This window comes from Ustilago hordei, assembly GCF_900519145.1.
Source record: "Ustilago hordei strain Uho2 genome assembly, contig: UHO2_contig_26, whole genome shotgun sequence".
Lineage (NCBI taxonomy): Eukaryota > Fungi > Basidiomycota > Ustilaginomycetes > Ustilaginales > Ustilaginaceae > Ustilago > Ustilago hordei.
The window spans coordinates 22572-38278 of NW_024545293.1; the positions used below are offsets into that span (position 1 = coordinate 22572).

At 49.0% G+C, this 15707-nt stretch overlaps 4 protein-coding genes across 4 annotated transcripts; 3 read left to right on the top strand and 1 right to left on the bottom strand.

The window, feature by feature from the left end:
* Positions 1–130: 130 nt before the first annotated feature.
* UHO2_07299 (uncharacterized protein) lies at positions 131–807 on the top strand (the record flags this gene model as incomplete). The annotated part of the gene is made up of 2 exons (XM_041560602.1): positions 131–621; positions 720–807. The coding sequence occupies 2 exons, from the start codon at positions 131–133 to the stop codon at positions 805–807; spliced, it is 579 nt and encodes a 192-aa protein (XP_041416536.1).
* A 300-nt stretch (positions 808–1107) lies between these two features.
* UHO2_07300 (uncharacterized protein) lies at positions 1108–1825 on the bottom strand (the record flags this gene model as incomplete). Its single annotated transcript, XM_041560603.1, has 3 exons — positions 1108–1308; positions 1428–1489; positions 1558–1825. 3 exons carry the CDS (start codon positions 1823–1825, stop codon positions 1108–1110), a joined length of 531 nt encoding a protein of 176 aa, XP_041416537.1.
* A 2534-nt stretch (positions 1826–4359) lies between these two features.
* Positions 4360–5319, top strand: UHO2_07301 (uncharacterized protein; the record flags this gene model as incomplete). Its single annotated transcript, XM_041560604.1, has 1 exon — positions 4360–5319. One exon carries the CDS (start codon positions 4360–4362, stop codon positions 5317–5319), a length of 960 nt encoding a protein of 319 aa, XP_041416538.1.
* Positions 5320–6349: 1030 nt separating this feature from the next.
* On the top strand, positions 6350–7387 carry UHO2_07302 (uncharacterized protein; the record flags this gene model as incomplete). The annotated part of the gene is made up of 1 exon (XM_041560605.1): positions 6350–7387. One exon carries the CDS (start codon positions 6350–6352, stop codon positions 7385–7387), a length of 1038 nt encoding a protein of 345 aa, XP_041416539.1.
* Between the last annotated feature and the right edge of the window lie 8320 nt (positions 7388–15707).

Here is a 15707-nt window from a genome sequence, read left to right on the forward strand (position 1 = left end):
TCGGAACCGATTCAGTGGAGAGAGAGTGAGAGCTTCTTGGAGTTGCTTGATGATATCGGCGTTGATAGCGTCACGCTCCACCTTCTTGATCGTCACCACACCCTTGTCTTCTCCCTACATCACTCGCAAGATGGTCGCCACATTCTCCGTCAGCACAACGCTCCGACGAGCCCCTGCTCTCGTCGCTGCATCTTCATCTCCCATCCGATCTCTTCACTCGACTCGCATCGTTCGTGCCGGCACCTCTTCCTCCTCCGCCTCTGCTGCCGACGAGGAGTACCCTAGCGAGAACTTTGGCGCTCCCATCTGGCGTTACACCTTCCTCGGAGCTATTGCCGTCTTCGGCCTCTACCGCATCTCGACCCTTCACGCCGACCCACACCCTTCCCGAGCCTCTTCCTCTGGCCGTTCAGCACCAGGCAACGAGTCGGAAGACAACCTTCACTCTGAAGGCCAGCAGAAGCCATGGCTCACCCGATACATTGAACACTGGTCCACCCCTACCTCCGTATGGAAGGAACGCAACGCCAGACATCTCGAGCTTGTCAAGGAGAAGGCAGAGGAGCGTTTGCTTTTCCAGGATGCTGAACGACCTCCCGTTCACAGGTTGCGTTACACACAGTGAGTACAGAGCTGCAAACGATACATGCTTTAGAACGTTCGTATGCTGACCCGGATCATGTTGCTGCATCCAATCTGCTTTGTTTGCCATCAACTAGGATTTTCGAGCAAGCATCGCCTCACGCTGTTGCTCCTGGCTCGCAAGTTGACCTTTCCGATCTTAAGATCAAGAAGGCCTCTGAATAAACTCAACTCGCTTGCTCTCTAGATGTTGCAGTCCTCGCACGCAGATCGAATATATCAACTTTACCACAGAAAAACCGTCTCAGATCTAGACCCAAACTTTGCAGCCTGCATCCGAGACGCTTTTCATGGAACAGTACTCCCAGCTCTCGTTCACATGCTGTTTCGGGCTCTCATTCGCAGAACCGCAGCCCAAACCGATCATGACACATGCACGCACTCATCCTAGAGAAGCTCTAGCACGCACGGATGGCTATTGTTTAGGTTCCTTGCCTCCGTCACTCGCCCGAGACCGAGCAGGGATCATAATTTCGCTTTTGTCTCCTTCTGGAGCGCATCCGCTGCTTCACGGATCTTCTTAGACAGCTTCTCTGCTTCTTCGTCGTCCAACTCATCGCGTCCATGTCCCAGTCCCATTATGGTCATCGGATTCTTGGATGCCGCTGGCTTGTCAGCTTTTTCGTTCGTGCGTCCGAGCGCTGCTGGAACGATGTGGAAGTGGACCTGTGCAGCCGAAGTCAGTGAAGAGGGATGCTCGTCAGGGTCTCTATCCTCACTACGTATTTACTGCTTCAAGTACGTCAGAAAACGGAAGTACGTCGCGAGCGGAAGCATTGACTCACATGAGGTACGAGCTGAGCATAGATCTGATTCGTGATTACCTGCAACCTCTCATCTCCAAGTGCTGTTTCACAAAAGGGCCCAATCATCAGAGTTGATATCTTGAGCGCTTGACTGTTCGACTTTACGTACCTTTGCCGATCGCCCTAGTTGTCTGTACAAGTGCTTGCGACAAGGACGCTGCGGTCTCAGCATTCAGATGCGACACCTGTTGTACATGCTTCTTCGGAATCACCAGGGTATGCCCCGGCCGTAACGGTAAGATGTCCAGGAAAGCCATGTTGTTTTCATCTTCGTACACTACGTATGCCGGTGATTGCTTTGCAACGATACGACAGAATGCGCAGTCATCTTGAAGGTCTCGGGATGCGTCAAAGCGGGCTAATGTGTGAGAGGTCATGCCGGTCGCTGCTTGCTGCAAATTAAACAGCGGGCCAACTACGAGGTACCAGGTAGAGTTATGCAGTACCTCGAGCTTTGTGGTGAACAGGTCGGTAAAGGCGTTGCGCGCTGTTTCAGGTTAAGATAGCGCGAGGATGATGGTAACGGAAGTGGTGGTAGCGCTGTGTGACTGAGACCGGGTATGGCGCTTTCTTGTGTTAGCCGGATTAGACAGCTCGAGAGACACATTCCTGCAGATCCCGCCTGGACTCAATCGCACGAAACATAACCAAAATTGTATATACATAACACGAAAAAAAACTAAGTGGATTGCAGGCAAAGACCCGTGAGCTCTTCGAAGCTCGACAAGGAGAGGGTGTACAGGGAGGGCAAACAATCGACAAACCAGGCTGCTAATAGTACGCCTGGCTTTGGTGGAGATGATGGTGGTGAAGAGAGGAGCGCAGAAGCGGAAAGTTGTTGTGAAGAGGCTGCTGAGGCATTCCGATCTCCGCTCCGCTCTTCACAAAGCGGAACAATTCCGATTGTTGAGTCCAGCCCAGAGGCGCACGCCTTCCTGACGATCACCTGATGCATCTGCAGCCACGTTTTAGTTTTAGTTTTTCGTTTTTAGTTTTTTTTTTTTTTTTAGTTTTTTTTTCCCGAAAAGAGTTTGTGCGGCAATTTAGTTGAAGATACGCCGAAAATATCCTGGGTTTATTCAACGTGGGGTGAAGCTACTGAACAGCATTCAGGAGATCAGAGTTATCCAGAATAAGAACAGTCTCCTGGGGAAACCATTCGCAGACGATACCCTATTCTCGGCTTTACAAAAGTGCACAATTTGTCACCCCGTATACAAGGAGACAGTTGCTACTGTCCACCAGCTCAGCTTCAGTGCTTTCACCATTGCTTTAAGCACTTGTCAGTTGGCAATCAAAAGTATTCCTGCTTAGAAGGTTGACCCTTGTCAAGCTAGCACCAGGGCTGCCAACAGCAACAATCAGGACAAATCAACTAAGGAGGCCAAGACTGTTGATAACAGTATGAATGCAAAGGTTACAGGCAAGCCACAAAAGATTCAATGCTGGATATGCAGGCAAACTGGGTGTCATGGGCCTGGATGTGCAGAAAGAAGGAAGAACCGAAGTTCATATGAAGGCAGTGCAGGAATCAAGGGATCAGGCAGATCATAGGATTTGTGGCAGAGTTCACCAAGATTGACAGTAGAATCAGCTCTATGACAGATCTCAGCAAAATCAGCATGAGCATCATCGATATCACGAATCCCGCTGTCATGGGCCTGAATGCTCAAGAAGCAGGAGGGTCACTGGTTCATATGGAAGGAGCACAGGTATCGAAGATCTAGTCGATACCATTAGAGAGCATGGTCGTAGTGCAGTCTCCATGGAGACCATGGACTCCTATGGACTCACATGCAAAGAAGGACTGAGCCCATATGCGAGGAGGGCCAGGCACAGCCACAAAGAGGACCAAGCTCAAGGAGCAGGCACAGCCACAAAGAGGACCAAGCTCAAGGAGCATGCAGATGGTTACCACTCAGGGGCTCGAGAGACAAGAGCCAAAGGAACTGTCACTGATCAAAGGAGAAGGAGCAGTGTCAAAGGAGTCGACACCAGGTCATGAGGAGGAGGAGCAGTGTCAAAGGAGTTGACACCATTCAGGAGGCACAGGGGTGCCAAGCAAGCAGCAGGATAGCAAGGAGGAGGAGCAGTGTCGAAGGAGTCAACACAGCTCAAGAGGCACAGGGGTGCCAAGCAGGAGAGGCCCCTGAACAGTACTTGATGAAGAAGGTACTCTCTGGAGAGAGAGCAGGAGCAGCATCGCTGGTGATGCTGTGAAGAGGTATATAACCATGCTTTCTCATCATCATAGGTCAAGTGGATCCACATCCACTCTACTCACCATACAACTAGTCAATACTTTAGAAACATAAGTACTCATTAGTTACAGTCAGCATAGCAGCAATCTATCAAGGTTGCTCCTCATCATAGTGTGTGTGTTGTATCACCACTACCTGACGTCCGAAGGCACCCATAGCAGGTTAGCAGTCCGGATATAGATAGAACCGAAGGCAGTAGTCCACTGTGGTCTGGGGATCACTTCAAGCATCAAGTCAACACACTGGACACTTGTGTTGATGCCACCAACCTTATCACCAACACCATCAACCTCATTATCAGCAACACTCACCAACCTTATCACCAACGTCATCAACCTCATCATCATCAACACTAACACCAGACCTTGGTGTCATCATAACCAAAGCATTGATATTGATCATGCTGAGCTACCCCTGAACGGAGTGTCCACAGAGGTCAGCCGAAACCTACGATAGTATACAACGAATGCCACCTGCTGTCACTGCACAACTTGATAGTCACCGAGCAACCAACTCGTCGAGACCAATACTGAGACAATAGCTGTCATGCAGTTTGATAGTCACCGAGTACCTTGACAGACCGACCTGGGTTGCAGGCACAAGACCCCTGACATTAGAGTGGATCATTCAAGCAGCTCCTCATGATCACCATGATGGACCCAGACCTCAACAATAAGCTCGATAGACTACTCACTCTATTGGAAGCACAGCTAGAGCTTACCAGACAGGGTCATCGAGAGGAACGATTACAACGAGCTCAACTGAGCAGGGAGGAGACAATGGACCTCTCTCACTCAGAAGACCAAGCAGGAGGAGGAGATGAGTCTATGATAGGAGACCCACATACTCCTACTCCAGCTCCACGACCAAGACGATCAGTCTCATTCAACCTGGATGAGCAGGAGGATGTCAACTACGAGAAGTATGCTTCACCCATGGGGCCAAGATATGTCAAGTCCAGGGTGGATCCATATAACAAGAGCAGGACAGATCACTATGCTCTTGATCAGGAGGAGGACTCTAGCATCATGGCAGAGCTTAACTGGTCAAAGCCCATCGCCACCCCCTTTCCAAAGTTCAATCCCCAAGACATGGAGATCTTCATTCTAGAAGCCGAAGCATGGTTTAAGTTCAACCAGGTGTATGAGCAGACTAGGATGATCAACCACATGGGTGCTCAACTAGAAGGGACAGCAAGAGAGTGGTGGACCTCCAAGCTCCATATTGATAGAGCTAGAGAAGGAAGGTTGTTCAATGATTGGCACTACTTCACAGAGCGACTGTCAGAGCAGTTCAACCCATGCAATGCTAGGATGGAGGCATACAACAAGCTGTTGGCTCTCAGACTCACAAGTGATGCTCCTGGTGCTGCCACATGTCATGTAGAGTGGTTCAGAGACTTGGAGGGACAGGTCAACCTAGATGACAACGAGCTAGTGATTGATCTCTTCAGAGGAAGTCTCACTCGCAGCATACAGGAGAAGTTCGAGAGGAATCCACCTGGGAAGAGATGGGAGTGGTATCGAGAGGTCAAGGAGAACGATCGACAGAGGATGCTACTACAGCAGTCCTCGGCTAGACACTTCCAAATGCCATGCCACCTCCACTAAGAACTGGGTCTCGGCCAAATCAAAGTTTGATCCCCATCCATCAACCCACTCAACCTTATCCAGCTTGATCACCAGCACAAGCAACTACACAAGCAACTACACACAACCTAAACTGACCCCTTCCTCATCAACCCACCCAAACCTCGAAGCAAGGAAGCCCTGCTCCATCAGGTATCAACACCTGTCATGTATGCAAGGGTATCAGCCATTGGGCCAGAGACTGCCCCAGCAGGAGGGTAGACCCTCTTAGCTCTCGACCCATGGGACCAAAGGTTATGGTCACCACAGCAGACCCCTTCGAGGAGGCCACTGACTCAGGAGATGGCCACACAGGCAGCACTGAGACTGACCCCGAGGCCATGGACCTCAGCTCATACCAGCAACCCATGGACCTTGACCATGAGGAGGAGGAGCACGATGATGACGATGATGAGGGAAATGTCAGTGGGGTGATGCACTGATGGCATGCATTGCTCTACAAACCTCCTCGCCATCACTCTGTATATATCAAGATTGTCAAGTATGTTTCTCTACCAGTGGAGGCAAAGCAGTACTGGAGCTCTCTGGAATGGTTCAAGACCATCCTGCTTGGATACTAGCTGATACCAGTGCTGGTTTGTCCATAGTCTCAGATTCTTTCATTAGTAAGTACCAAATACCCACAAAACCCATAAAAACAAGATCGATCCATGGTGTCACTGGGCACCAACTCTCCATCAATAGTTCTGCGAGCATGCAGGTATCTATTGGTACACACAATCTGGGTGGGGTTGAAGCTTCAGTGGCTGACACTGCTGACTATGACCTCATCCTGGGGTTCACCAAGCTACAGAGACTCAAACCCACCATACAATGGGATATGGGCCAGCTGGAGTTCAAGACTCAGGAGCAGGACTGACCCCCAAGGAGACCCCCTGAAGCAGCAAGAGCAGGGGACCTAACCATGAGGAGACCAACCCTTCATGGTAACAAGTTTGTCTCAGCAGAGCACATACTATGAGCAGCTCTGGAAGATGGACCCATAGGGTTCATGCTGTTGGAGGAGCCACCATCATCACTCCCGGCCTTTGGTTTTGTACCTACAGGCGCAGACAAAGGAGTCGAGATGGAGGTGGAGGTAGACAAGGTGGTGATGGCTGCAGACATACCAAAGCCATACCAACACCTGCAAGATGTGTTCGATGAGGTGGAAGCAGACAAGCTGCCCCATCATACTGAGCATGATCTCCACCTCAAGTTGATAGAAGGAGGTGAGCCACCTCAAGGGCCCCTATACCTCAAGGGACCCAAGGAGATGTCCGAGTTAAGGAGGTACTTGGATGAGAACCTCGAGAAGGGGTTCATAAGACCATTGAAGAGCCCGGCACAATCACCAGTGCTCTTCGTACCAAAGAAGGATGGAGGTCTCAGACTCTGTGTGGACTACAGAGGTCTCAATGAGATCACTGTCAAGAACAGGGCACCATTGCCCCTCATCGAGGAGCAGCTGTTCTTACTCAGGAAGGCAAGGATCTATACCAAGCTAGACCTTAGAGCAGCATACAACCTCATCCGGATTGCTAAAGGAGATGAATGGAAGACAGCTTTTGGCACTCAGTTGGGACTCTATGAGTACCTAGTGATGCCCTTTGGCCTAGCCAATGCTCCAGCTCACTTCCAGTCATTCATCAACGACATCTTCCAAGACATCATTGGAGTATATGTAGTGGTATACCTAGATGACTTCCTGATCTTCAGTGACACTGAGGAGGTACATGTGAAGCATGTCACTGAGGTCCTCATTCGCTTAAGGAGCAACAGGCTCTTTGCTAAGCTGTCGAAGTGCAAGTTCCACACCAAGACAGTCGAGTTCCTGGGGTACATCATCAAGCCAATGGGCATAGAGATGGACCCAGAAAAGGTGTGCACTGTCAAGGAGTGGCCAATGCTGGAGTCAATCCATGACATCCAAAGGTTCCTGGGTTTTGCCAACTTCTATCAAAGGTTCATAGCCCACTTTGCTCGCATAGCCAAGCCATTGACCCTGACATACCGCTTCTGTCCCACTCTTCTGACTCTTATCTCGTGAACTCCTGAGTGGTAACCAGCTGCATGTCCCTGAGCTTGGTCCCCCTCGCATGTGAGCTTTGGTCCTCCCCACATGTGAATTTGTTGTAAGAACATCCTTGTCGCTGATCTCCATGGAACCTGCCACATGATCATGCCTACTACAGATCCTGGCAGAATTCATGATACCACCTCACCTCGAACTGATCTCACTGAGGTCAGTCATAGAGCTGATTCTACTGCAGATCTCAGTGAACTCTGCCACAAATCCTACACTCTGCCCAATCTCCCTGATTCCTGCACTCCCTTCATATGAATCAATGGACCTTCCTGCTTCCTGCGCAATCAGGCCCATGACAGTATGCTGCTCAAGATAGCAAAGAATTGCAAGTGAGGACTATTAGAGTTTTGAGGCAATACATGGCAAAGGAGTACAATGACTATGTCAGCACAATTACTTGAAGGTGTTGATAAAGAGTTCAAGCTGGCTGAAAATAAACCGGAAATCTCTGTCACAGGGCCTGCGCAGAAGACCCTAGACAGGCATTGGATGCGCTGTGCACACGAAATGCGAAATTGGTCAAGTTGCGGGTTTCTGACTGGTTTCACTGAAATGGGTCAGAATGGGCCCATCTGGCAGACTTTGCCAAACATACTGTGTGTAAGCGGTCACGCACCTGAAACCAGATTGGGTGTTGCTGATTGGTATTGGTGAGGACAATCGAGTAAGATCTACTCAGAATGTTTCAACTAAATGTAACCAGATGGCTTCATACTGGTAGGTTTCAGCTGACCACCTTGAACACTCCATTCAGAGGTTGCACAGCACATCCATTTATTCTTTGGAGGGAGAGTAGTATACTCTCCTTACAGTACAAGTGTTTGTAGTACTGTTGCTAATGCTCTCTAATGTCATCTGGACCATGATATGCTTATCGCCTACAGAGGATGGGAGTTACTGGACCACAGGTGTTGGACACCACCTACAATAACTGACTGGACCACAGATGTTGAGCAAACACTGCCTACAGTAAGGGACTGGACTGCAGGTGTTGAGTAACACCACCTACAGTTGACACCTAATGGTGATACAACATGTCACCGGAATAGGAATTCCGTTCTCCGAGTCCGGAGCATTTGGGAGTGAAAATGCTTATACTTCAGTGTTGTGTGAATCAGGTGTCAGGGGTCTCGCGCCTGAAACCCAGGTCGGTCTGTCGAGATACTCGGTGACTATCAAACTGTGCGACAGCTATTGTCTCGGTATCGGTGACTATCAAGTTGTGCAGTGACAGCAGGTGGCATTTGTTGTATATACTATCGTAGGTTTCGGCTGACCTCTGTGGACACTCCGTTCAGGGGTAGCTCGGCACGATCAATATCAATGTTATGATGACACCAAGGTCTGGTGTGAGTGTTGATGATGATGAGGTTGATGGTGTTGGTGATGAGATGGGTGATGTCGATGATAATGTGGTTGATGGTGTTGGTGATAAGGTTGGTGGCATCAACACGAGTGTCCAGTGTGTTGACTTGATGCTTGAAGTGATCCCTGGACCGCAGTGGACTACTGCCTTCGGTTCTATCTTGATCCGGACTGCTAACCTGCTATGGGCGCCTTCGGACGTCAGGTAGTGGTGATACAACACACACACTACGATGAGGAGCAACCTTTGATGGATTGCTGCTATGCTGACTGAAACTAATATATACTTATGCTGAAGTGATAACTAGTTATGGTGAGTAGAGTGGATGAGGATCCACTCGACCTATTGATGATGAGAAAGCATGGTTATATACCTCTTCTCAGCATCGCCAGCGATGCTGCTCCTGCTCTCTCTCCAGAGAGTACCTTCTTCATCGAGTACTGCTCAGGGGCCTCTCCTGCTTGGCACCCCTGTGCCTCTTGAGCTGTGTTGACTCCTTCGACACTGCTCCTCCTCCTCATGACCTGGTGTCGACTCCTTCGACACTGCTCCTCCTCCTCATGACCTGGTGTCAACTCCTTCAACACTGCTCCTCTTCCTTTGACCAGTGACAGTTCCTTTGACTCTTGTCTCTCGAGCCCCTGAGTGGTAACCATCTGAGCTTGGTCCTCTTCGTGGCTGTGCCTGGTCCTCCTCGCATGTGGCTCGGTTCTCCTTTGCATGTGAGTCCATAGGAGTCCATGGTCTCCATGGAGACTGCACTACGACCATGCTCTCTACTGGTATCGACTAGATCTTTGATACCTGTGCTCCTTCCATATGAACCCGTGACCCTCCTGCTTCTTGAGCATCCAGGCCCATGACATCAGGTACACCAGCTAAGGGTCTAGCTGGTGTAGTGGTTTTACTGCTCACTATGTTCGGTTTGGTTACCTGATTCCCGATCCCGTAACACAATACACACATATGAGGTGTCATTGCAAAGCCCTGCTATTGCAATGATATGTAACTATGAGTCAAGTAAAGAGTATGTAAAGTATAGAGTAGAGTGGATGAGGATGCACTTGTATGCTATGGTAGAATGAGAGTATTTATGCATTTGCTTGGTGTCATTTGTGACACCTCTCCTACTCCTCCTGAGAGGCCTTCACCTCCTCTTGACACTCTCTCTCCTGCTGGTGTCAATCCCTTTGATGCTATGCCTCTACTGCTCACACAGCATATTGGTTTGTGCAATACTGCCCCTTTGCCTCCATGCTCTTCTTTGCCTGGTGATGTGTGTTGACCCCTTTGACACAGCTCCTCCTCCTCATAGACAATCCCTGGTCTACTTGACACAGCTCCTTCTCTCTTCACCAGTGACTACCTCCTTGACCTTATCTTGTGAATCCCTTAACCACCTGTTGAGTCCTGTTGCCAAGCCCCCTTGATCATGTGTGTCAGGGGTCTCGCGCCTGCAACCCAGGTCGGTCTGTCAAGGTACTTGGTGACTATCAAACTGCACGACAGCTATTGTCTCAGTATTGGTCTCGACAAGTTGGTTGCTCGGCAACTATCAAGTTGTGTGATGACAGTGGGTGGCGTTCATTGTATATACTATCATAGGTTTCAGCTGACCTCTGTGGACACTCCATTCAGGGGTAGCTCAGCACAATCAATATCAATACATAGGTTATGTTGACACCAAGGTCTGGTGTAAGTGTTGGTGATGATGAGGTTGATGGTGTCAGTGATAAGGTTGGTGAGTGTGGATGATAATGAGGTTGATGGTGTTGGTGATAAGGTTGGTGGCATCAACATGAGTGTCCAGTGTGTTGACTTGATGCTTGAAGTGATCCCTGGACCACAGTGGACTACTGCCTTCAGTTCTATCTATATCTGGACCGCTGACCTGCTATGGGTTGCCTTTGGACATCAGGTAGTGGTGATACAACACACACACTATGATGAGGAGCAACCCTGATAGATTGCTGCTATGCTGACTGAAACTAATATATACTTATGCTGAAGTGGTAACTAGTTATGATGGGTGTAGAGTGGATGAGGATCCACTTGACCTTTGATGATGAGAAAGCATGGTTATATACCTCTTCACAGCATTGCCAGCGACGCTGCTCCTGCTCTCTCTCCAGAGAGTACCTTCTTCATCAAGTACTGTTCAGGGGCCTCTCCTGCTTGGCACCCCTGTGCCTCCTGAGCTGTGTCGACTCCTTCGACACTGCTCCTCCTCCTTGCTATCCTGCTGCTTGCTTGGCACCCTTGTGCCTCTTGAGCTGTGTCGACTCCTTCGACACTGCTCCTTCTCCTTGCTATCCTGCTTGTTTGGCACCCCTGTGCCTCCTGAGTGGTGTCAACTCCTTCGACACTGCTCCTCCTCCTCAGGACCTGCTTGTCGGTTTCCTATACACTGCTCCTTCTCCTTTGACTGGTGACAGTTCCTTTGACTCTTGTCTCTCGAGCCCCTGAGTGGTAACCATCTGCATGCTCCTTGAGCTTGGTCCTCTTCGTGGCTGTGCCTGGCCCTCCTCGCATATGGGCTTGGTCCTCCTTTGCATGTGAGTCCATAGGAGTCCATGGTCTCCATGGAGACTGCACTACAACCATGCTCTTCTACTGGTATCGACTAGATCTCTGATACCTGTGCTCCTTCCATATGAACCAGTGACCCTCCTGCTTCCTGAGCATTCAGGCCCATGACAATGTGGTCGCCCCTGTGCTCGGTCCCCTGTGGCTGTATGCATGTTCCCCTTGAGTGGTAACCATCTGCATGATGCTGAGCTCAGTCCCCACTCCTGCATGTGGTTATCTCCATATGCTTCTCCTTCTAATGCCAGTATCCTCCTTCCTGAATCTCCTGATGCTTGCTCATGACAGCCAACTTGCTGAGACATGCCAATCAGGCTGATTCCAATCAATCCTTGTGAGATTAATCAGGATTCCAGAACTCAGTTGATCTTGCAAGCCATATGCACTACCAACCCAATTAGATTGTCAATTCCTGATGATTGCCACAGATCAATTTGGTGCACACTTCATATGCTGATCCGCTGACCCTGTGACACTGTGAGAAGGACTCATTGATGCATTGCAAGTCAAGCAATTGCATGGGAGCGACAGTATAGCCAGAGGAGGCTTGTTGTCATTACCAGTGGCAAGACGAGAGATACAGAAGAAGGTGTCAGAGGTCACGCACCCAAAACCTGATATCTGTAATAGAAACATGTCTATTATGAATCCTGTCAAGATATGTGGTAACATGTGGTGTATTATGATTTCTATCAAGGTATGTTGTAGAGAAGCCTCTATGACTTTTCTCACCCAAAGATGTAATAGTTGTTTTGCTATTGCAGGTTTCAACTGACCACTGTGGACACTCCATCCAGAGGTAGCTTGGCATGATCAATAACATGTATGAACTTATATTGACACCAAGGTCTGGTGTGAGTGATATGATTGGTAGCACCAACACGAGTGTCCAGTGTGTTGACTGAGTGCTTGAGGTGAACCCTGGACCACAGTGGATGACTCCCTTTGGTTCTATTGTTATCTGGACCACTGGTTTGCTACAAACTGCCTTTGGATGTCAGTGAGCAGTGATACAACACATGTGCTATGATGGAAGCAATCTACTTGATTGCAACTTTGCTGACTGGAAACTAATGTATACTTATGTGAAGTGATAACTAGTTTATGGTATGGTGTAGAGTGGATGGCAATCCACTCACTTGCTAGGACAGGGAACATGGTTATATACCTTTCTTGCAATGTTGCCCACAACACTGCTCATCCTCCTCATTCCTCCTATGCTCTCCATCCATCTTTTGATGCCACTCATTGGCACCACCTCCTCGCCTCCTGTAGTTGGATGGGCCTCTTGCTGCCTCATCTCCATCAGGGGCCAGTCCCACTTCATCTGAGTGGTGACTCACACCCCCTTCTTCTCATCTTCCTCCTGACTCCAGTGCCCACCTTCTTACACTGGTTTCATCATTGTGTAGGGTCCCTACCTCATCTGATGGTGTCCCCTCCTGTTTGGTGACCTCTTCTTGCCATATTGGCAATAGAGGCATCTTCTTGAACTGATCCTCATAAGATCTGTCATACCTAACGTGGTATTACCTTTTCTGCTGCATTCTGTGATACCAACCTTGTTCCTGTTGATCCTGGCAGATTATGCCATAGAGTTGTTTCTACTACCAATCTCAGTGAACTCTGCCTTAGACTCTTGCATAGCCCAATCCTTTGATTTCTGTGCTCCTCTTCATATGGCTTCAATCTTCTTGCTTCCTGCGCCTCCGGTCCCATGACAGAAGGCAATATGCATGGAAGGGGTCCAAGCATGGGAGCATGTGTAGAAGTTACCACATGAGGAAATGGACACACACATGTCAAAGTGGTGTCCACATGGAGCAGGAGCAGGACAATAGGGATGTCAACATGGAGCGGGACCTAGGACAATAGAGGTGTCCACACAGGGAAATGGACACACACAGGTCAAGGAGGTATCCCCATAGATCAGGAGGAGCAGACAGAGCAGAAGCAGCGTTAAGGAGATGCTCATACAAGACAGGAGGAGCAGAAGGTGTATGAGCAGTGTTGCGGAGGTCTCTATACCTCTCAGGAGAAGCAGTAACAGTGTCACAGGCGACACTGTATACACACATATATATACACACATTTTCTTTGTCATAGTAGACAAGTGGATTCTCTTCCACTCTACAACTCATCTTACATATCAGTACCTTATCTTATCTGGCTTTACAGCGCAGTACACTGTCATTTCAGTATTGTCTCTGGTTGCAATCCAGTCATTGCAATTACTCCATGTGTGTGTGTGTGTGTGTGTGTGTGTGTGTTGTCATGGGCCTGGGTGCGCAGAACGAGGAAAGACCGAAGTTCATATGAAGGTAGTGCAGGAATCATGGAATCGGGTAGATTGGAGGAGCTGTGACAAAGTTCACCGAGATCGGTAATAGAATCAGCTCTATGGCAGATCACAGCGAAATCAGCATGAGCATTGTCGATATTATGAATCCCACCAGAATCTGCAGCAAGCAAGATCGTGTGGCAGATTCCATGGAGATCGGTAGTAAGGATGTCCGTACGACAATTCACATGTGAGAGGGACCGAGCTCAGTGACATGCAGTTGGTTACCACTCAGGGGCCCACAGGACAGGAGTAGAAGAGAACTGTCACCAGGCAAAGGAAGGAGATCTGTGTATAGGACACTGGTGAAAGGGACATGAAGAGGAGGAGCAGTGTTGATGAAGTCGACACAGCTCAGGAAAGACAGGAGGGACAAGGCTTGATACAGAGGAGGTACCTCCTTGGAGATCCCTGTGCAGTACTCGACGAGGAGGGTACCCTCTGGAGAGAGGGAGCAGGAGCAGTGTCACTGGTGATGCTGCAAAGAGGTATATAGTCCTACCTCCTCATCACAAATGGTCAAGTGGATCCTTATCCACTCTACACTCATCAAATGAACTAGTATTACTTCAAGCAATAAGTATCATTAGTTCACAGTCAGCATAGAAGTAATCAACAGATTGCTCCTCATCGAAGCGCATGTGTTGTATCATCATTTCCTGATGTCTGAAGGCGGTTCGTAGCAACCAGCAGTCTGGATAACAATAGAACCGAAGGCAGATGTCCACTGCAGCCTGGGGATCACTTCAAGCATTAGCCGACACACTGGACACTTGTGTCGGCATCATCAACCCATACTCACACCAGACCATTGGTGTCAACATCAAGCTCACTTAGAGTTGTATTGTAGTCTGATTGTGCCGAGCTACCTCTGGACGGAGTGTCCACAGTGGTTAGTCAAAATCTGTCATAATGATAATACAACTACAGATTCTAACAGGAAAGGTGACAGAGAAGGCTCTGTCACATATTTCACTAAGAATCGAAATACCATTAGTGCTGTCGCATAATTCGACAGAATTGGTGATAGTACTGATACTACTACTGATCTCAGGTTTCAGGCGCACGACCGCTGACATGTGTGTGTGTGTTGTATCACCGCTGATAGATGTCATCAACATCTCCATCAACGCTACAGAACCTCAACTGTAGGCAGCACCGCCACTGCAGTCCTGGCACCACCACCAGTACCATCATTACAACTGTCCAAGCATTATGAGCACTTGTGTGACAACAGGTGTAATCATACCATACACTAAGTATCCAAGTAACTCTGAACATGCCACGCTACCTCTGAACGGAGTGTTCACAGTGGTCAGCCGAAGTCCATCAGAATACAGTCATCCGACGTATTTCACCGAGATTGGTTGGAAGGAGCTCACTCGTCCCAGATCAAGCTCTTCCAGCAAATTTGGGATTTCAGGCGCGAGACCTCTGACAGCTTCACAGCTACCGACACTCGCCATTGAGCCACAGCCACTGAGCGTGCGTCCAGTGGCGCCTTCATAACCGTTGCCATGTCAACGCGCCACCCGGCATATCTCATATCTCGGTGTCAAGCCTGGAGAGTATGCTGCGCCTTTGTCTCTGTCAGGTTGACACCCTGCTTAATTTCGGCCTCCCGGTCCCGAATACTCCAATCTAACATGTCGGGCCCTCCCAGGGTTTATTCAACGTGGGGCAAAGCTCATGAAAAGTGAACGCCGCTTCTTCACAAGCTGATTGCATCAAGGTTGACGTGGCAACGACTCAGGAGCACTGCAGGAGACACTCGACTCATCTCAGTCCAACGTTCTCAGAGATAGTGTCAAGGTATATATATGCTCATGTAGTCTCACTCCTTCATAGTAATGACAAGTGTTCAAGTAGCTATACATCTGTACGAAAGGAGCCTGATCGTGGCCCCGAAGTGGTGTTTTTATACTTCTCTATATTTCAACTATTTTCCTCCACCTTTGCATCTTTCGTGCCACCATTCACATATAGCT